General features: G+C 37.3%; 1 protein-coding gene across 1 annotated transcript; it reads left to right on the forward strand.

Moving 5' to 3' along the window:
* Window positions 1-299: 299 nt before the first annotated feature.
* On the forward strand, window positions 300-21438 carry LOC103799916 (myosin-IIIb-like; the record flags this gene model as incomplete). The annotated part of the gene is made up of 6 exons (XM_009072269.1): window positions 300-499; window positions 1907-2041; window positions 5296-5400; window positions 5664-5763; window positions 9580-9656; window positions 21293-21438. Coding segments are annotated over exons 1-6 (710 nt in total), but the record flags the coding sequence as incomplete, so codon positions are not given.
* Window positions 21439-21771: the final 333 nt, after the last annotated feature.

Below are 21771 nucleotides of genomic sequence, written 5' to 3' on the forward strand. Positions count from 1 at the left end.
AAACTGTCCATTAAAAGTGTGTGCAGTAGAGGGAGTGGTCATATTTTGTCAAAACTTGTTAAAATGTGTTTGGAAAGGGGCAATGTTTGTATCAAATAATACATACAATACAGTAAGGAAAGAGAAGTGGTCTCCAGGGTTTCTTTCCATCCTTTCCTTGAGTGATCTTACCTTTCTGTCTGGCTTTCATTTATGATTCTGTCTGTATTTCTTCTCAAATTAGGGCAATATTTGATTTCTTTATCATAAGATGCCTTTTTTAGTGGAGAGTTTCTTAGGGCTTCCCATTGTATGTGTATCTGCTTTGTTTTCCAGGAAGCCATTGTATGGATTGTTTCAATATAATTCCAGTATGATTGGACTAGAATCATTAGCTGATCCCTCAGATACCTGGGAAATTATAGAGACTATTGGCAAAGGCACTTACGGTAAAGTCTATAAGGTTGCCAATAAGAAAGATGGGAGCCTGGCAGCAGTAAAGATTCTGGATCCTGTCAGTGTAAGTAAAAAGTATGAAACTGTAACTTAAATAGTAATTTAAAAGAATTCTCAAACAGCATTGAAATGTAAATCAAATGTGTAAGATACTGAAAACATCCCAAAGAGAACAATTTTGCAAAATGAGTTGAGTGAAGGAGTTTAGTACCAGCAACTGAAAGATGCAACTTAAAATTTCATCATCCTATTGATATATTTAAAGACAGCATTTGCCTAGTTTCTATTTTAGGTCTGTCTAATTCCTCTGGTACAAATTCAGATGTCTGTGCTTGGAGCAGGCACTCCTCTTAGGGCCTGCTATAGCAGGGGAAATACAAGGTGCTGTTATGTTCTTCTTCTATTTTGTGTGCTCCCTAAAAAAATTATTTTTCCTACCACAGAAGCACTGTGAACCTTGGGATTTTTTAGTTACCTTTTATAAGTTGATAGTTTTGGGAGGCAGTAACTAAGATAAAAAAAGAGGAGCACATCCCAGATTCTCACAGGTAGGTCTGTGCCAGCTCTGGTTTTAGTGGGTATTAAATGCCTTGAGAACCAAGTCTCTAGTTTTCAATGGAAGATTTAATGGCAGCTATTTGGGCTGGATCAAGCTGGAGTTTGATCATGACAGCTGGGCTAAAATATTTACTGAGAGAAGTTACATTTCTGTCATCTGCCACTACTGAAATTCATCTTGGTTTTCTCTTGCATAAACCTGAAGAAGATACAAACTTAAATTTTCTGTGCAGAAACAAGGAAAGTTTCAGTGCTTAAACATTATTCTGAATTGTGCCATGGATGCTGATGTTAAACAGTATGTTGTAATTGTCACAGAATTCTTTCATTACAAATGCTTAGAAACCTTTGCTTATTTCATGGGTAGTGTTATGTCTCTCTTTCATTGCTCCTGGTGTATGTCTTTCCTCATAAGAATGTATTTGGTTTTACTGGTGTCCCCTTTGAGGTTTTGTGAAATCATTCTCTGTTTAGTCCTATCTGATGACCATAGAAAAAGAATCAATCAAAGGTTTGTTCATGTATAGACATTTAGTTCACACTTTAAAAATATGCATGATTAAAAACAGGTTAAAAATCGTACATGTGTAAATTTCTGACTTAGAAAACTGAGCAAAGTTAAGTTTAATTTTTAATTTTCTTGTTAAGTATATTATGCACTGAAAGAATCATTGAAGAACAATTGCTTGCTGTACTCAGGCTTCACTTTTCCATATGTAAAAAGAGCACAAGTGGCACAATTCAGTGTGCATTAGATTTACAGTGTTGTGTGTGTACTTTCAGCTGCATTAAAGTAAAACCATTTAAAAGTACAAACTAATCAAAATGGTTCTTTTTATCTATAAGAGTTTGATCTTGTTTTGTGAGAAGTCACTGCCTTTATATGTTCTGTATGTTTGTGTTTTTTATTTAGGATGTAGATGAAGAAATTGAAGCTGAATATAATATTTTGCAGTTCCTTCCCAATCATCCTAATGTTGTTAGATTTTATGGGATGTTTTACAAAGCAGATCAATATGTGGGAGGACAGCTCTGGCTAGTACTTGAGGTAAAAACATTTTGATGATGTCATATCTTACCTAGCAAATGTTGTTGGTGTTTTGTTTGTTATCAGTAGGAGAGTCACAGACTTTTGTGATTCTCTGATTGGGGTTGTTAATCAAAGGACTGATGATAGATTATATATATTGTTGAAAATCAAATACAGGTCCAAAAGTTTGTTTAATAGGCAATGTCCTTGCATTTTATTTTTGTTTGAGTTGCTACATTCTGCCTCCAAAATAAGCAGACCCTTTTTTTTTTCTTATTTTCATGTCGGAGGAAACGCTGGATAAGACATTTCTCTAAACTTCTGGAGAGCTCAAGCACTTGAGGGGGAATGAAAAAGATGATGAAGTAGTAACATGGAAGGCAGTTAACAAATAAGCTGCCTGTTGCAAAAGTGAACAGAGGAAGTATAATGGGAAAGTCTGTTTTATGGTAATTTCAAACTAGAGACTGGTTGTTGTTGAACAGCCTAGCAGCAGGCATGCCTTCTATTAATTCTTCTTGTTCAGTGGCGACTGGTATTATTACAACGTGAAGTGTATTCTGGTAGTCTTGTTTCCCATTCAGTGACTGCCAAAGGTTATTGCAAGATGAGGATTTCTTCTAGATGTTTTCTAGCCTTAATTGGCACAGATCTCTGCACAGGCAAACGTCTCTCTATGTCATAACTGGACTGGTAAAAGTTAGGATTCTTTCTTTAATTATTGGTCATCCTAGAGGTTCCAATCCCTGTTCTTGAGTGATGCCTGGAATCAAAACCAAGAATCTTTATTTCCACTTTGAATTGTGGAATCCCAACAGTACATCTTACTTCTATGTACTGGAGAATTATGTAGCTTGAATGAAAACTTTTCAATGTGTTTCATTTTAAGTTTAACTTTAGTATTTCTTTTTTGGTGTTGTTGTTGGCTTTGTGTTGAGTTAGGGTTTAGTTTCCCATGTATTTTCATTTTTCACACAAGTGTAGTGTATCTGATAGATCCATTGAGCGCCATACAACAAAATTTTTGAAAGAAAAATCATAATATATTCCATGGAACAAAATGAATGTAGAATTTGCACAAGTTGTATGTTATACAGACTTACCAATTAAGTACGTGTGTTTCAGAAGTTTTTTTGTGCACATTATCCAAACTTTTGAAGATATTTGACACTTTAAAAATTGTATTTTCCTTTTACGGACAAAATTTTCCAGACAAGGCAAACTGTTTCTTGCCTTGGAATTTACATGCAAATTTATGTATGCATAGCAGTTACTTGTGATATTATAAATTAATGACACATTTTCAGTAAAAGGGAATATACAAAGTATTCAGACTTTGATCCTTGAGTCTTTGATGAAATACATTCATTTGATGTGTGACTTCGAAAATTTGTAATAAAAAGGTGGATATTTTTTCCCTTTAGGCACAGTTTTGCCATGTTTACTCATTACAAGCATGACCTTACTTCGATAAGTGCCTATGATGAGGAAAGTGGACACCTTAAGTAGTTTTATGATGATGCAAGTCTTGGACATCTGTAAAGTAAACTTCCCTATGTTTCCATCTAAATGTGCATCACTCCACCTTTTAAAGTATTGCCATTAGATATAAAGTGGTAATGAAGTTTTCAAATTCATTTTGTCCTAGATCTTTGTTGACTGTCAAGAATAGTGTCACTGGCAGCTGCAGTGGTGTTTGTGGGATACATTTATTTTCGAGTCAGTCTCATTTAACATATGCTACCAAACAGCTGTCAGTCTGTATTACTTTTCAGTCACAACCAGTTTGGTTTTTTTTTTAAGTTAGGACATACTTGTATATATTTTATTGCAGGCTAGAGAATACTTCAGTACAGCCTGTCTTAACAGAACATTTAGTTCAGTGAAAGCAATAAACAAAAATCTCTGACTTAATAACTTGTCAGCAAATGGTTAAGCATGGGAAGAAAAACATATACTTTCCTGTAAATGCATTTGATGATAGATATTGAGCTGAATGCTCCCACCTAATTTATTTAAAAAAAATAAATTCCCTAGTAATTAATTAAAAAGTGAAACCAAATTCCTGCAGAACTCATCCATGTCTTCAGTGATGAAATTTTGCTTCAAAAACTTATTTACATAAAGTGTGTCTGGTTTATCATGTGATCTAGTCCTTTCTGTGAACTAAAACTTTTAGTCTAGTGAAATTTTTTTGATGCAAGGGAAAGTTAGTAATAAAGTAGGAAAAATAATAGCGTATCACAGAAATTAGTGATTGAACTGATACACAGTTCATAAAGGCTATTTGAAAGATGCAACACTTGAGAGTTTGTATAACTTCTTTTTTTTATACCATTCTCATGATTTGTGCTGTGGTACTTTAAACTGATAAAGAGCTTGTGTTGAAATGCATAAGGGTTACAAAATGCATAAGGTTACAAAAATAGGTATAGAGGATAAAATTCAATGAAAGGAAGGCAGGCTGTTCTCCCATATATGAGCTTTTTTTTTTGGTCAAACAACTGTGAATATTAGGGTAAAAAAGGACAGAGAAAGAGGATGAAGGGTAGAGCTGAATACCTACTTAGAGTGGAATGGACAGTAAACTAATAGTGTGGGTGAAAACATATTTACAAATATTCTAATTTTACTTTTTCTCCTCCTCTTTTGCTGTATGGCAGCCCATTAGGAGGAAATGCTTGCAAGAAGCTGCATTTCTGGATTAGGATGTTTCTTTGTTGGCAGCACATGGCATCAAATCTGAGTGTAGAGATATAGCTTCTGTCTGCTTTATATTGCCTGCCATCAGGAGCATTGATGGCGTGAAAATTTAAAATAACTGTAATTTGTTGCCTCCCAGTTATCAAGAGCATCAATCTTTTCTCTCTGGCCTTTTCTTTGCACAAAAGGAGTTTTAGAAAAAGGCAATGCCTGTATTGTTTTGAAAAGACTCAAATAATGTAAATTTGATTTCTAAGTCCTCTTCTAACAACAAAATACAGTCCTCTTCATAATACTTCGATTCTTATTTGCATTCTATAAAATACACTTTATAATCTTCAATTTTCACTTCCCCCCACTCAGGCTGCCGTGGTTTATTATTAACATCTCTAAAAACATGTGCTGTAAGGTTGGGTGACAACATAGGTAATTGCAAGGTAAAAGTCTAGCTGTTCCCAAACTTGTGTTGTACAGTTCTGCATGGTAGGTGTTTATAGCCTAAACAAGTATATTGAGTAACTCGGGACTTGACTTGCAATTTTTCCCTCCTTGCAACTCCCTCTTCACAGCTGTGCAATGGAGGTTCTGTCACAGAGCTTGTCAAAGGCCTGTTGAAGTGTGGCCAGCGCCTGGATGAAGCTATAATCTCATACATCTTGTATGGTGCTCTCTTGGTAAGGATGTTCATTGGGCCTCTAATGACAGCAGGGGGTGCAATTTACTCACCTCATACATGCATTTTCCATTTATAAAGTATGGTAATGTTGGCAATATTACGTGGGCTATTATAGCAGCAGGGGTTGTATTGAGGCATGTAATCTGGTGGACAGATGTTTCTATAGAGTGTGTGCAGATTGCCTTCATTATGTTCCCTAATAGTAGGGTAATTGTTTTTAAATAAGGGAGTAAACTTATTTTTGTTACTGCTGGTATATAGGGCCTTCAGCATTTACACAATAACCGGATCATTCATCGTGATGTGAAAGGGAACAACATTCTCCTGACAACAGAAGGTGGAGTCAAGCTCGTTGACTTTGGTAATGACCACTTCCCATTTGTTTTCTTGATACATGCAGTTTAGCCAAAGGCATCTGTTTGCTTTCCCTTGGGGAAACAGAATGCCATAGTGAGAGGCTTTTTCAGGATACTCAGAATGATTTTAAGAAGGAAAAATGCAGAAGGAACCTGAATACAGCAAGAATAAAAATTCTAACCAAAAATCAGTAACAGACTTTTAACTTTCAAAAGCTTACATATAATAATTTAATAATTTTAGAAAGTTCTGAAGGTACCATTTTATTTACAGAGCTCTTTTGCATTTCACAAGGAATGTCAGTTTCAGGGCAGTTGTCCTCCTAATTTAAATTTAGATATTCTATCTTTTGCATATGAAAAGGAAACATTCTTTCTGAAATGGCTTTTGCTAGCCTTAAGCATATTTTTTCCCTCTGAGCAGAAGGTAAAATAGTCCCTTGGGTCCAAAACTCAACATCCATTTAATTTGTGATTATTGCTGTTAGATTTGAGCATTGCCGGTCTGGAAACAGGTAAGAAACAGGAGAGAGAGAGAGAGGGAGGAAGGGAGGGAGGAAGACAGAAAGGGACTTGGCAACAGAATTTAAGTCAGTTCAGCAAATTTTTTTCCCTTTGAACATACACTTAGAAAAATAAAGAAATGCTTTAGTCCCTCAGATATATATGCAAGGGAGTGGACAATTTTATTAAAGGTAACAGGAGCAGATTATTAGTAATGTGATTTGTTAAGGAAACTATATAATGCATAAGGTAATCGTCATTGAGAATAGTGTTGTGTGAATAACAGATGTTTGTCTAGCAGTGCATGACGGCAAAGAAAAATGTTCACAAAACAAGAGTGGGGTAAAATGGTGTGCCAAAAAATTTGCAAATAGTAATTTTATTTCTTTTAAATCATAAAATATTAAATTTTTGGTAGAAAGAAAATTTAAGAGTGATGTCATGGTATATAAATGTAACATAAAAATCTACTGAAGATTCTAAATTATATTGGGAAATAGGAGACTCCTTAGTATCTTCTAGGGACATAAATTCATTATTTTGAGTGGTAAAGGCAACAAAAACAGTGCTGGGAGAAAGATAATGGCCTGAAGCAAAACTTGGAGTGAGTCCCTGACCTAGTACAAGGGAGGAAGATCCCTTCTCATTTGGGGAAATTTTGGGAGTATGATATTTGTAACTACTCCATTGTGGGCAAAGTTGGCTTTTCTCCTCAAAACAAAATGTTTTTATCAGATGTGTGCAAGGCCTTAGCCGCAGTGGAAGCTAAGCTTCCAAAGACAGATTGGTGTGCTGCAACTTCAAGTGGCACATTCAAGGAAACTGAGAATCCCAGTCTTTCTGATGACCCTGGGGCCTCTCTGATTCCACGTTTAGGTCTCAGGCTTTATTTTGTACTTTTTAATTTACAACAGTAGCACCAGCAAATTACACGAAGTATGACCAGCCTGGAAACAAATGTGAGTTACATTTTGAGTGTTCCCTAATGCCTAAGCGTTAGGCAGTGTCCAGGAAAAAGGGCATTCTGGCTGGCCTTCCCCACCAAAGAAGTGTCAGGCACCAAGTTTTCATTCCGCTGCTATTTTGCTGTCTTGCTCACCACTGTAGTCACAGAAGGAAATCTGGAAATTATTTAGGCATTAGTCACAGGTGATAATGTTTGTAGAACTGTTTTGTCTCCTCCATTGCAGAAGGTGGAAGATACATAGTGAAATTGCAAGGAGTTCAGGAAGCCTTCCCCACCAAAGAAGTGTCAGGCACCAAGTTTTCATTCCGCTGCTATTTTGCTGTCTTGCTCACCACTGTAGTCACAGAAGGAAATCTGGAAATTATTTAGGCATTAGTCACAGGTGATAATGTTTGTAGAACTGTTTTGTCTCCTCCATTGCAGAAGGTGGAAGATACATAGTGAAATTGCAAGGAGTTCAGGAAGAGAAGAGACTGCCAGTTCAGACAGCTGAATGGCATTACACTGGAGACTCTTCTTGCTTCTGCCAGTTACTCTCTGTGAAGCTGGAGGGTCACTTGCACCAAACTCTGCTCAGCATTTTCCCAATAACCAGTTTGACATGTCTTGTCCTCCTTTACAGAAGAACTATGTGTTCTTGAACTGCAGCTGATATCTATTACAGCTCTACTTGAGGCATGTGGAGTGCCTGAAAACTGAAAGATCTCAGATTAAGTACCCAACACAGTGGATGCTTTGGATATTTTTAGGTTAATCCCTGGAACTAATAATCCTCTGCCATTTTGTGGGAATGTTAAGCAGATTTGTTGTTTGAGTAGGGAAGGAAACATGTCAAAAGGAAAAGAAAATAATTTTAAATTTAGTATAGGATTGGATATACTAAATAAGCAATGAGAATTTAAACCAATGGGGATACAAAAATTAAACCTGTTCACCTGTTCAGTGAATTCTATCCATTCTCTCCACAAAATGAGACAGACTCTTGATTTAAAAAAATAGTTCATATTCAAGGCTGCACATAAGGGTCACAGAGAGGGTTACACAGATATCGTTAATTGAGGCTTTTCTTTCCTTTATTGTGTGACTTTGCAGCTTGCTTTTTCAATGTAGCACGCGTTTCTTCCCTCAGTTGCTCTCGACAGCATAATATATTTGAATAAATGATGGTCACAGTGTAAATCGACCCAAAACCTCTGCAACTTATCATTCATTTATGCTAGTGCTTGCTCATTCCCTCCTGCCGACTCCCTCTCTCAGCTCTTTGGTATTCTGCACTGTGTTGGAATATCCCTAGATAGCAGCTACGGATTAAGCTAGTCAGAGTGATCACAGTGAAATGCACAGAGGCTTGCGGTATGGCCTAGCCATTAACTGTTTCACAGCACTGCTCAGGAGATCACTGAACACTTGCAATTACACTGAAAAATGAAAAACAAATCCAGAATTGAATGTTGGAGCCAGTAATCAAATCATTTAATTGTGAATCCCAGTGTTTTATTTATTGGCAGCAGTCAGTGTGTATTATGTGTGTTTCTGCCCATCTCTTTCTCTGAGTGATGCCACAGGAGCAAACCACAGTGGTTTTTATTTTTTAAAGGTGTTAAAGCAAAATATATTTTAAGTCAATATTGTTTTTATGTCAACTCATTGGAATGTTACTGAACTGAACTAATTCAATTATATGTTGACCAGAGCACAGAAGATTTGCTGTGAAAGTTCATTCTGATTTGTTCACATTGTTTGATTGCACTCAAGATTGTTCTTTTGGGTTTTTCAGTTGTGCTTCAGCAGTCCAACCGCAGACGGCAAAGCTCCTGAAGCAAAGGTTTTGTCTTAAGAATGTGATTAATTCCCTAAGTACAGGCTGCAGTGTGAGCTTGAGCTTCTGAGCTCTTCTCAATAGGAAAAGATTTAAGCAAGCACATAAATGTTTTGTTGAACAGGAGTCTGCCTCAAATATGCTAGTGAGCAAGTTTCCTGCCAGTAATGTTCAGGGAGTAAATTTCTGAAACAGAAGTTTTAAAGTCAAGTAGTAATTTTAATAGTTTCCATTTATACTCATGAAAACAGCAGAAAGAAATCTGACACTTAGGTGCCAATTGAATTTTTGAGTTTGAACAGAAGTGTTTCAAACTGAGTCATTCACAAAAAAAAATAATCTCAGCTATCCTGAATGGAAACAAGAAGCTGAAATTAATCAAACAAGTAATTCAGTACAAATGCTGCACCTCCTTTGGCCAGGGATCCTGCAGCTATGCTCCAGGGCTTGGGGTTTGTTTTCAAGATACATGCAATAAAATGAGTAACATGACAGAATGAATCTGAAGCCAAGTTGCTTTATTTGTTGCAGGTGTTTCAGCCCAGCTCACCAGCACACGGCTGCGTAGAAACACCTCTGTGGGAACACCCTTTTGGATGGCACCCGAGGTAGGCAAATGTTCTTGTCTGGGTTGTCTCCATTCACTGCAGTGCACACCTTGTTGCCACTTCCCCAGAGTAGGAGAAAAGGGTATCTTTGCTTCCCCTCTATGGCTGTGCTTCTGCTTTACCCCTAGGCCTCCGTTCAGTATAAATAATATATTGTTAGAGTGTACAAAATGGAGTTTTAATAAACTTCATTATTTCCTTGTCTGTAATGTTTCTATAAAAGTGCAGGAAATCTACAAATAGCTGACGGTCCTTGAAAATGTTATGAGTTTCCAAGCAAATATTCTAAGTTTTGGTGTGCTTGTCTGTGCTTCAAACACAGATTGGGACAAGGAATCCTTGCTACAGGACTCTGCACAACCCTGACTCACCTATGTGTTCCTTAACCTCAATCATTGACTGGGGACCTACACACTTAGACACATGGACTAGCATAGATTAAAAATGGAGAAAACTAAGGTACAGGCAGATTAGCTAAGTATCTTAGACCATATTTTTACATACTACTCCCCAGACATAACCCTTCTACTCCTGTTTCACAAAGCTCTGAAATGTTTTAACACACTCTTGAACAAAATTCCCTTAGGTACTTTCCCAAACCTGGGGTGAAATCTTTGCCCTCCCTGCTTTACGGAGCAAGAAGTACTTCTGCAAGGTATAGATTATGAAATCTAAAAACAAGGATTGAAAAAGGAGTGGTATGTTTATATGTAGGTTGTTCAGCTTTTGTAACAGTTCAAGGCTCCTTTCTGTCAAAGGCCATATGAATTTTCAGGAATTTGCGATGGAATTTGCATCTGTTACACATGCACATGGGTCTATTTCTGTCATCAAAGAGTTAAATGTATTGTGCAAACATTGGTTTTAAAACACTTTATACATCTATTTTTGTGGCTAAGGAAGGCTGATTATAGCTGAGCAAAGAAAAGAAGCTGCAGCAACGGGTCCAAAATTGATCTTGCACAGTCTCACAAAGAATGGTTGATATTTTTCCATCTCCATAACAACCAGTTTACGTCACAAAGGAGACACAAGATAGCTTAGAAACCTCTGTGCAAGCTTTATTTATGGAATCACCTTGGTTGGAGGCATTTCTGAAATGAGACCTTTATAAAATACTTCTCTAGGTAATAGGGGACATATTATGAAATATTTTATTGAACTTGGATTATTATAGGTTATTTTTATGGTACTGTTTTGCTTGAATAATTGCCATCAAAGGCAGTAATCGTACCAAATTTATTTTCCCTTCTGGCTTGAAAACATTCATTCTTGTGGTAAAAAGCCAAAGAAATAAGCAAATATTTTGAAAAACTTTGACCTAAAAATACAACGCACTTGTAACGAAGGTGTGTTTTGTGCATAGCACATCGAGCAGGAACAGGAGTAGCTTTGAATGCTTCCTGTTTTGACCAAATTCGTTGAAATAGCTAACCCAGTACCATAGACATAGTAATCCATATCACATTTGCATGCCTGTGAGGGATGTGCTGATGAGGCTCCAGAGATGTCCAATCTGCAAAACAGCTGTAAGGTGCTCAGATACCCATTATGCTGCTGTGGAAATGGCTTTGCAATGTCAACTTGTGTACCACATGTGTTGGAGTCACTACAGTTGCTCTCTTTGTGTTTGTATAAGCATCAGAGGTGCAATTTACCTCATTTCTGGGGACAACTTTCTGTTATTTTCAAAACATGCAGCCAGATTTTTATGTGAAAGATGTAACATTAGAACTGCAATGAGCTGAAAAGCTCTGCTTGGGTAACAGCTTATAGGGAACTTGCTGCCTAAAGGTTTTTGACATAGGCTAGAATTTATGTCAAACCCCAAAATATTGTAAAATAACAGGACAGGAATGAAATATTGCTAATCAGAGAAACAGAAAGTATGAAGACTTTTTTAAAATTAGACTTTTACTATCTGTGTGTGAAACATAAGTGCCTCAGTCAATTCAATCATGGGATCTCATCTGACGTTGAGAAAGATGGATTTAATCTGAAAGGGGAGTGAAGAGAGGAGATGAAAAAACTTGCCTTGGAGGAAGAGACTACAGGAGTGTTTCTAAGTGAAATGAAGCTGACAATGAATATTTTTTGGTGTAAACCACAGGAAAATAAGACCCGGAGAATAATTATGCAAGATTATTCAAGCTGACAGATGGGAATAACTGGATGTAAGCAGGCAACAAATATACTGGAAACTGGGATCACTAGATCAGCCTGGATCCATCTGTAAATGAAGAAACCCATCATATTTTAAGATTAAGTTTGCAGAACATATCAAGAGGATTATATGGCATGGTACTTGCAGTAGCAAAAGTTCATAGGAAAATAGCAGTGGCTGAGGGTGACATAAATGAGGTGTTCAGCTCTGTGTTCTTACTGGCAGCACTTAGAGCAGCAGCTTAACAGTTTTGAGTGACTCAAACCTCTTGGCTCCTTTTTTCTGATGACTCTGAGGCTTGTTTAGCAATATCAGGGCAAATAAAAAACACCTGTCCTTGAGCATTTGTTTTTTTTTCAGAAGAGCTTGTGATTAACAAAAATTTTGCTGAAAAATGAAAATACGGGTGAAAACCAGGCTGCAGGGAAGCAACAGAGGAACTTGACAAGGATGAATCTGTTTGAGAGCAGCTTTAAAGTAGACTCACTGAAAATCAATGATTGCTGTTTAACCTAATTAGTATTGTCTTATGCTTACAAACATAGACTTGCACAACAAAACACTGAATACCAGTAAAAGATAAACAAGGCAGGACAGTTTTAACATGGGGGTAGTTCAAAGCTGCTGTTGCCAAAAGCTTCAGTTACTAAAATCTGTGTCTATTATGCTGAAATAAATTGTGTTGTATGCTAGCAGGATAAATAAGATTTTAAGCTTTTGAACTGAACTACCTTTACATCTCTAGTTCTAAACATTAACATCTTGTTTTCAACCTGCAGTGCATAAGTGAACAAAACGCTGTTCACATAGAATTGCAGTTCTCTTTTTCCACAAATATAATTGATTATTGTGATCTAGCTGGAAACTTTTCTCTTGAAACAAGCTCAGTTAGAATATGTACATATTTGGCCCAAATCTAGTTTTGAGAACAAAAATAGGAAAGGAAAAAGATACTTGAAGTCAGAAAGAAGTGGAGAGATGCTGAAGGTAATGTAAAACTACAAGGAGTATGCTGTTATATTTTACTGATAACTGCTAAAAAATTACACTGGTGCATGCATACTAATATTTCAGAAGGAACATAATTAAAACATAGTTGATCCTTTGAGAATTATGTGTTGAAATATGACACATGACAGTAGGAAAGGCTGCGACATTGTGGTAAAAATATCATGTGAATTCTGTAACAGAGAGTTAACCAGGAGTAAAATCTTGGCTCTGTTTTGCTTTTGTGTTCAGAGAGATTTCAGGTGTCACAGTCTTATTTAAAGCTGCGTCAACTCTGTGTTTTGAATATTTGTTACCATCCTGCCAGGATGAAGTAATGATCAGTAAAACTGCCCCAGACACTGCAGATTGTTTTCCTTCCCGCTGCTGAATGAAGGCATATTTCCTGGGATAAAATTCAGCACATCTGAGCATCAGCATAAATTTCTGAAGTGTTAGAACAGTAGGTGACTGGTTTAAATTGTCTTTCTTCTTTAAATATTCCTTTGTACATTTTTTTAAAACTTTAAATCTGATTATATGTGTATGAACTAAGTCTAATCCTGAAACAATGAATAATATTTACATTGTTTCAGAATTAATCTATGTCTCTGCATAATCTAAAGAAAAAGCAATGAAACTAACTGGTAAAAAAAAAAAACCCTACAAGTAACTTGTAGTTGAAAAATATAGATAGAGAAAAATCTCATTTTGCAAAAACCTCACAGCAATATTTCCACTGAAGTCATTGTTCATTACGGTAAGATCTGTGTCCAGGCCTTAGAGTTGGGTGGGAGGAAGGATTCATTTAATTGCAAACACATTTAATGTATAGTTAAATACTGAGCTGGAAAAACAGATTAGAAAAGATAACTTTATAGAAGTACTGAATGGTTTGGGTTGGAAGGGACCTTAAAGTCCTCCTGTTATGGGCAGGGACACCTCCCACCAGCCCAGGTTGCTCAGAGCCCCATCCTACCTGGCCTTGAACCCTTCCGGGGAGGGAGCAGCCACAGCTGCTCTGGACAACCTGTGCCAGTGTCTCGGCACCCTCACAGTAAAGAGCTTTTACCTAATAACTAATCTAAACCTACTCTCTCTTGGTTCGAATCCCTTCCCCCTTGTCCTGTCACTACATGCTATTGAAGAACTTCCTTTCCATCTTTCTCTTCATGTTTTTGATTAACTCTATAGAAGTACACTGATACAGTCCCCTGAAACTATTTAATATATTCTCATCTTGTCATACTTCAACCTATCTTGTTTGCCAGCCCTTTGCTTACACCATGGGACTCCAGGTCAGCATCCTGTTAATAGCTCCTAGGTCCCTTCGCTTTAATTCCTTATTAGCTAAAATTAGTTTTTCTGATAAGCACATTTTCACTACACTTGTAATTGACAGCTAAGCAAGGAATTTTGTAAATACTGACTTGAAATGAACTGTAGGAATCCACCATTTAGTACAAATAGGATATAGATTTCAAGAGTGCATATGCACTTATTGTTTTGTTTAAAAGCAATTTGAAAACAGTTCTACAGTAGAAAACTATGCTTATTTTATGATAAATAATTTCATACCTTCTCTAAGAAGGAAAGTTTTGCAAATATTTCCTTTCATCATCTTTCATGGAAGTACAACAACTATTCTCTTACAGCCAATTATAGGCTACTGAATTAGCTCTTACTAAAGTTTTTCAGTTTTGGGGTTTTTTCACCTTGCAAATTACAGTAAATGAGATAAGATTGAAAACATATTTTAAAAAAAACATGCCAAAATAACTGATTGTCCTTAGGAAAAATCTTCACAGATGGAAGTAGAGAAAGCTGCTGCTGGTGCTTTTACAGAACTTGTGTGTATCTGGCACTGTGATTAATTAACAGTGAAATACTTGAAAATTCCACACATTTGAGGGCTAAAAATAACAAAAGCAATAAATAAATGTTCAGTATAAAGAATGGTAGCTTTAAATAATTCATCACATAGATTTTTGTTAGACTGGAGTTTGAACACCTTGTTTACAATTAACTGTATTTGTGATAGTATATTAAGCCTAGGGTGTAAAGGAACTGCCCACGAGATATATGTTAGGAAATTCCATCCTGTTTTTCAGGAGGTTAAGCTAGTGGGACACTGCAGTGTGCTAGGAATTATTTTTAGGGAACATTATATGTCCTCTTGAAATGCAGCACTGGATTTGAGTGCAACACTGTGGTACATGTGAAAATAGGGATGAGCACACCAGAGTGGAACTACTAAACGGCAAATGTGGGGAAGAGTGGGGACAATTGCTCTAAATAGATAGGGCAAGACTGTGTGGAAGAACTGAGGGAGATAGAAGTGAAATGAATTGTTTGAGGACTTGCAGCAGGTGAGTGACAGAATATGGGGTAGAATTAAGTCTCTAAGTGGCTAAAATGCCCTTGACTCTGAGATGGCACCTTCTGAGAGGTGACTGTTACGATTTAAACAGTCGTCTTTTTGGGAACAGAGATTTTAATTTCTTTAAAGAAATAAAGGAAATGGCAGTTTGTGTCCTATTTTTCCCCCTGCTTTTTTTGGTGACTCACAAACCGAAGCTTTAACAAACTGCGGTAGTAAGGAGTTAAGCTGAAGTTGCTTAAAGTCCAGAATGAAAGCAGTGGAGTTCAGAAAGTTGAATTGGAATACAGAGATTTCAAACTTTAAAGGAGATGGTACACAAGAGAGGCAGAGTGTGCAGCAGGACAGCTCCAGCAAGCTCTCCCTGAAGAGTGAAGTCTGGCAGAATGCATCACCTCCTCCTTTGCCTCCAGCACAGCTGACCCTCATGGCATGGCAGGAAGGAGCTGAAACGTAGTGACAGCTTGAGGGAACCTCAGGAAATGTTGCCAGTAACCTTGATAACATGGCCTTATCTTGTGAGGGGATGTGGAGGAGTTGCAGATGCTCCTCTTTTGTTCTAACAGCTGTGGTGGAGGGGTTGTAAAACTTTCGTGTAGAGTGTTTAAAGATTTAAAAGACAAGTCAAAACAACAAGCTAGAAACAGCAGAGGAAATCAGTTCAATACCACACTCCTCTGCACGGCGACCCCTACATGAAATGTTTTCTTAGTAGGCTGGAGTTGCATCTTTTTACTTTCTCTGTGAAAGACCATTTACAAATCTGTGTGAGGTGTGTAATGTATTATCCTGTCTGCTACATTTTGCTTCTGTGGGTCAGAAGCAAAATGTGTCAATTATATTAATATGAGTAGTATTGAGGCTGTGATGGTCTCCTGGTATAAAAGAAAGATTTGTGTGCTTGAAAGCTTACCTGTTTGTCCCCTCTCTATCCTTTGGTCTACTACAAGGCATTATGCTTCCCTACAAATGCAGCCTGCTGCCAGAGCAGGCTGATGGTCTCAGGAGTATTTCACTTGGGTGAGTTAAAAATAAAAAGTGATTTCTTACAGCTGTTAAAATTTGACTATTTACACTGAATCACTGTTAATTGTGATAATTGCTTAGAAGACTTATTTAAAATATTAATTACTACTTATTTTGGTAACATTTCTAACAATGTAATCAATTTTCTGATACACCATGGGAAAGTTTGTATGATGATACTGAATAAGGCACTGAAATCCAAATAAGAAAATGTGGGGATATAGAACCAATTTCAATCACAAATTTGCTTTTTTCTAAATCATGTGAATGTGCTTGAAGGGAGGGAGGGAAGGAAAGAGGAAGTGAGGGAGGCGTAGATAGGTATTGCTTTGCTCTGGCTCACTCAGTATCCCCTGTGCCTCTAAATGCTGTCACGAAAGACTTCTTTGTTTTCAGTGTATAGGAATTAGAAGAGTATTTAATATTCTATTTCCTATGCAGATAAGTGCAGCTGGGTTGCATTGTGTCAGGTGGAGCACAGAAGTTCAGTTGGCTGGTTTTGTTTGACTGGCAGTTGTGTTCTCCTTGCAGCAAGGGTAACAGTTTTGTGCCACTCTCGTTTTCCATCCGCAGTGTTTTCCAGCACTGTGCTCGCACACCACATAAGCTGCTTAGTTAGCTACGTCAGCTGAGCACAGCAGCACCTTACTTCAGAAGCATCAACCTTTCTCACTGCAGACTCCTTTCTGTGGGTGGGTTACCAGTGCTCATTGTGTAGCAATCCTCTCCAGGTAGCACATCTGTACTGCTAGTATTAGTGTTGTGTATGCTTGCAGCTCTCCTTTTGTACGTGTACTGAGGCAAAGTGAAAGTTCACTTCTAATCATTCCAGGTAAACTGAAAAGGGTTTGATGTGTTTTGTGACAGCTGAACATATGTATAGCTTCCTCTCTGTGCACAAGTCAGTATGACCACTGGACAAATAACAGGTAGATCTCATATTACCTGTTTTCCTTCTTTGATCTACTTATGGGCTTACTGAAGTTCAAAGGAATATTTGTATTGATTTTGGAACACGCAGAATTATATCCTTGCATATAAAGTTTTCTCATCAGACTGTGAATAATTTATATATCTCTGAATTTTTGTGTTTCTGTACAAGTTATAAATCACACCGAATACCTAGGCATTGAATTCTCTAAGTTCCCTCCAGTTAGTATGGCTGATTTGTTTGTGTACCATCTTTTCCAGCCCTATAAATTCCCCCTCACCACATTCTGTACCAGTGTGACCCTCAGCACAGTTAGTCTTGACAGTTACCCCCACAGTGTTTCTCTGTGTGGTGTTTTTCAGCCTACAGCAGTATGGCTGGGCTTGAAATCATACTGAAATTACAACTAAACCAAAAGCTGCAGCCTGTCCCCTTAGCAACCTGAGCCACTGTGTGTGTGGAACCAGCCCATGCCAAAGTGGAAGACTTGGTGCTTATTATTCCCATCATGTTTACTAGCAAATCTCAAGATTAAGTACATCATCCCCTGAAGCTTTGGCATGAGCATAATGTTTGCAGAAATGCAAGCTACCTCTTCTGTTTTGCTTGTACAAGCAGGGGAGGATTTTGCTGGATATAAAATTGGTACAAATGTGATGTCTCTGCACAAGGCAGAGAAAGGAAGTAGCATGTTCTTCAGTTTCAGATCATTTCTTCTGGGCTCTCAGTCTTCACGCCCCACTGGGTGGAGCAGGCATCAGCACTGCTGAGTGCTGCTCTCAGCTCCAGAACTATAGCAGAAAGGAGTTCTGGAGCTGAGCACTAAGTGTCTCTGAGCTCCCGATAGCAACAGGAACACAATAAAAGATAAATCAATAGCATATTCCTTTTTTGTATTTGGCCTTTAGAGATTTTTGCTCTGCAGGGAGTAGCGATAGTTTTCAAGGCAAAAGAGGACTGAGGCATTCCCAAGGAGTTGGCTTGTAAACTGTGACCTAGAGAACACTTTCTTCTTTGCATTGCAAGGTAAAATGTTCTCTGCTAGCCAACACAAAGCAAACTGCTGATGAGTGCCTTTCATCAAGGAAAAAGCTGTACAATTTGATTCTTGCTTTAAAATTAAAATTAGTGGTATTTGTGTTTCTCTAAGTGGTGTATAAGTTGATAAAATTCTAATAATATATCCCACAGAAATGGAAAACTTGTTTCAAACCAAAGTGATTGTTAAATTCATGTACATGCTGCATGCTTAGTGAAAAGCAGTTCAGTGTGTATCTTTTCTGTGAGGTTAATCTCACTGTAGTCAAGCTAATGGTCTAAAACTTACTGGTTTGCATGGTCTACTGTCTGAATTTTTTAAACAAAAAGAACATATATTAAGGGGAATATATTTCTAAAGTAATCATGATAGGCTCTGATATTAGAATGGAGGAGAATCTGACAGTGTTTGATTCCCCTTGGTTAGAATGCCAGTATTTTGCCATTGTGTCATTTTACTGCCGGGTACCACATTCACTGGAGGTGTAGCTGTTAGCTATAGAGCAGAAAACACAAATGTGTTATATGTTCCTGAGAAAAGCTCACATACCTTTTTCCTTTTTTTATAACAGCAGTTGCAGTATACTTTCTTTCCCCCTTTCATTATGAACGGGATGTGCCCTAATGCTCATTGTTTTAGTGTAGCTTGTTAAGCTTCCTAAGACCAAGATACATAGCAAATTTTGTCATTGTCCTGTAGTTGGAACCAATTGTGATGTGCTTATAGGGGAAAAAATCATGGTGTCTTTCCATGTGTGAGACCAGCTATGTTTGTGGCACTGCTGCTGAAGTCCAGTGTGACCTTGAGCAGTTCCTTCTTTTCCTTCCCTTGAAAATGAAAATAGATTCCTCTGCATCATAAATTTTGAGTGCAAACAGACAAGTATTTGCAAAGGACTTAGCACACTGATGAGAACCAGGGAACTGCTGAGGTATTCGCTTCCAGGAAATGGTCTCTAGCAGCTTTTTAGCTAAGCAGATAAATATTTTTCATGTGTTAAAAAAGGAAGGAGAACATAGTGCATTTAATTAGCCTCATCTGGATAAGCTCCCAAGTCAAGGCCTTGGAAGCCAACTTGGATGATCTTTTTTTTTTAAGGAAGTGCCCTTGAATATACAGATGATGTGTATAAAGAAACTCAAGAAATTCTGCTTCAATCTCTGAGCAAAATTTCAATGATGACCTCTTTAGAATACATTATCTATGTATCTCTGATAGATCTCCACACTGAGTTTCTTTACAAATTATTGCATGTGATGTCTTCTCCCTCAGCAGGCATGATATAAGAAAATGAAATTATCATATAGGCTTTTGAACCAGGGGTGGTGGTTTAAAGCACCCTGCTTGAATTGCGTGGAATCTGTCTACTACACAGTAACACTCACCTTTTCAAGAGATAGAGGGGTCTCTGGGATTAGATCAAGGCTATAATGAACATTTTGAAGGACTAAAAAATGTTCCAGAGCTTTCACTTAGGATATTCTATTGAAGAGAAGAGAGATGGGAAAAGGATCTTTGTGTGACAGCTTTGAAAAACACTGTTTGCTAACAGCACTCTGCCTCTTCAAGGTGAAGGAAAAAAAATCCCCAAATCCTCTTCTGCAGTGTTTTCTTTCATTTTTCCTCATTCTTTGGCATACTAACTGGAAAAATTGAGGAGGACGAGAGATCTCAATACTTGTCAAAACATTGATACAAAATTCAGGAAAGGTCTTAATTTTTTCTGGACTTACTCTTGGAAAAGAAAGGGAATTAACTCATGTGCAACTTTAATGCTAAAAACCCCAACCAAACATTTCAGTATTATTTTAACTGTATTCAACACCTCTGATGTATGATGAAATAAATGATAAATGGAGTCATGAGGCCCAGAGTAAGAGATGGACAAGTCCTATAGGCCTCTTGGATAGAGTAACTACCAGATGCAGGAATGGAATGCCTTTGTTAGGTGTGGTTTATGGAGAAAGTGACCAAGTGGCTAATATGGAATCAGCAGCTTCTGTAGGAAAGGGTTTTTTACAGCAGGTGGTTCTCAGCCAGCTGTTGCTTGGGGTGCTGATTGGCATGGTGGCATCTCTGCAAAGCGTTGTCCCAAATTGAAGCCCTAACACAAGAACTCAGAAGTAATACAGAAGTTTAAAAAAAATAAAAATCAAATCTCTTCTAGAACATGGGTACAGCCACCCTAGGACATACTGTCAGGAGTTCTGTTTATCTTAAGTGCAAATTAGTAACTGTACTTTAAAAACTATGAGCAGAATCATGGAAGCTGATACAAGCAATATGCAAGGATCTGACAAATTTTCCAAGCTAATTGTTGAGATTTGGGATGTCATACTTGAGACAGAATTCCAAACCATGATAGAATAAAAGGCAGTGAAGCTGTGATTTTTGTTTCATCCCTTTGCAAAGATAAGGGCTAAATTTAAACATTAGTTTGACTCTCACATTTAGATGCAGAATTGTTTTCAGCTTATGGACAGTTAGCTTATTAGAGTGGCATCAGTGGGTTGGCTGGAAGTGTGCATCAAGTTTGTGCTGTAAAACAGTTCTGGTGACCAAGGAGAGATTCCTGTTAACTTCAGTTTTTCTTAGGCAAGGTATATGGTATGTTAATTAAGATCTTTTTCAACTACTCTAATCTAGTAAATACAAGCAAAAAAAATGCAGAAATGACTGAACTGATGGAATATTCTTATCTAAAAAACAGCTGTGCAAATCGGTCTATCCTCATGAATAGTCATAGAAGTTAATAAGAATAACATCAAGAGGGTTCTCTGCTATTATAATAGGTTTCTGTAAGAAGTGCTTTCAAAACCAGACTTCAGCAGTGGTGTTCTTTGCATAGCTATTTGAAGCACCCCATGGAGCTCAATGTATTTTAAAAAAGGAGATTGTTTTTAAAGAACACAAACCTAAGAGAAGTTCGAATTTACTGCAACCTTTTTGTCGTGTTTTTTTCTAACTGGGATATATGAGCTAAGATATGGATTTGAAAGGTACATAACATTTTAGACGTAACTCAAAAAAAGAGCTTTCATATCACGCTGGGATGGCAGGAATTGTACATTAGATTAAAGCATTGTTTTCTCTGCTTCTTTTCTGATAGGTCATTGCTTGTGAACAACAGTATGACTACTCATATGATGCTCGCTGTGACGTATGGTCCCTGGGAATAACAGCTATTGAACTGGGAGATGGAGACCCTCCTCTGTTTGACATGCATCCAGTGAAAACCCTTTTCAAAATTCCAAGGTAAGGCACTAGATGTCTCTCTTCACTCACTAGTTCGTCCAGAGGCAATCTGGTCAAAGGAGAAATACTTTGTAAACCTTTGTGCTTCAAATCCTAGGAATGTCTCCTAAGAAAAGATGTTTAAAAACTGTAGTATGAAAGATTTATTTTTTTCCTTACTTCTACAATAATTTATACATAGAAATCCTTGAAATTATAAAGACTTACATATTTATTTTATTCTTATTTTAGAATATAAAATCATATAATATCCAGGTACCTCCCTTCCAAAGTACTTTTCCTAGCTGCTATTGATGAAAACATTTATTTCAAGAGAACAAGCCTACATTTGTA

This window comes from Acanthisitta chloris, unplaced genomic scaffold (assembly GCF_000695815.1).
Source record: "Acanthisitta chloris isolate BGI_N310 unplaced genomic scaffold, ASM69581v1 scaffold18303, whole genome shotgun sequence".
NCBI lineage: Eukaryota > Metazoa > Chordata > Aves > Passeriformes > Acanthisittidae > Acanthisitta > Acanthisitta chloris.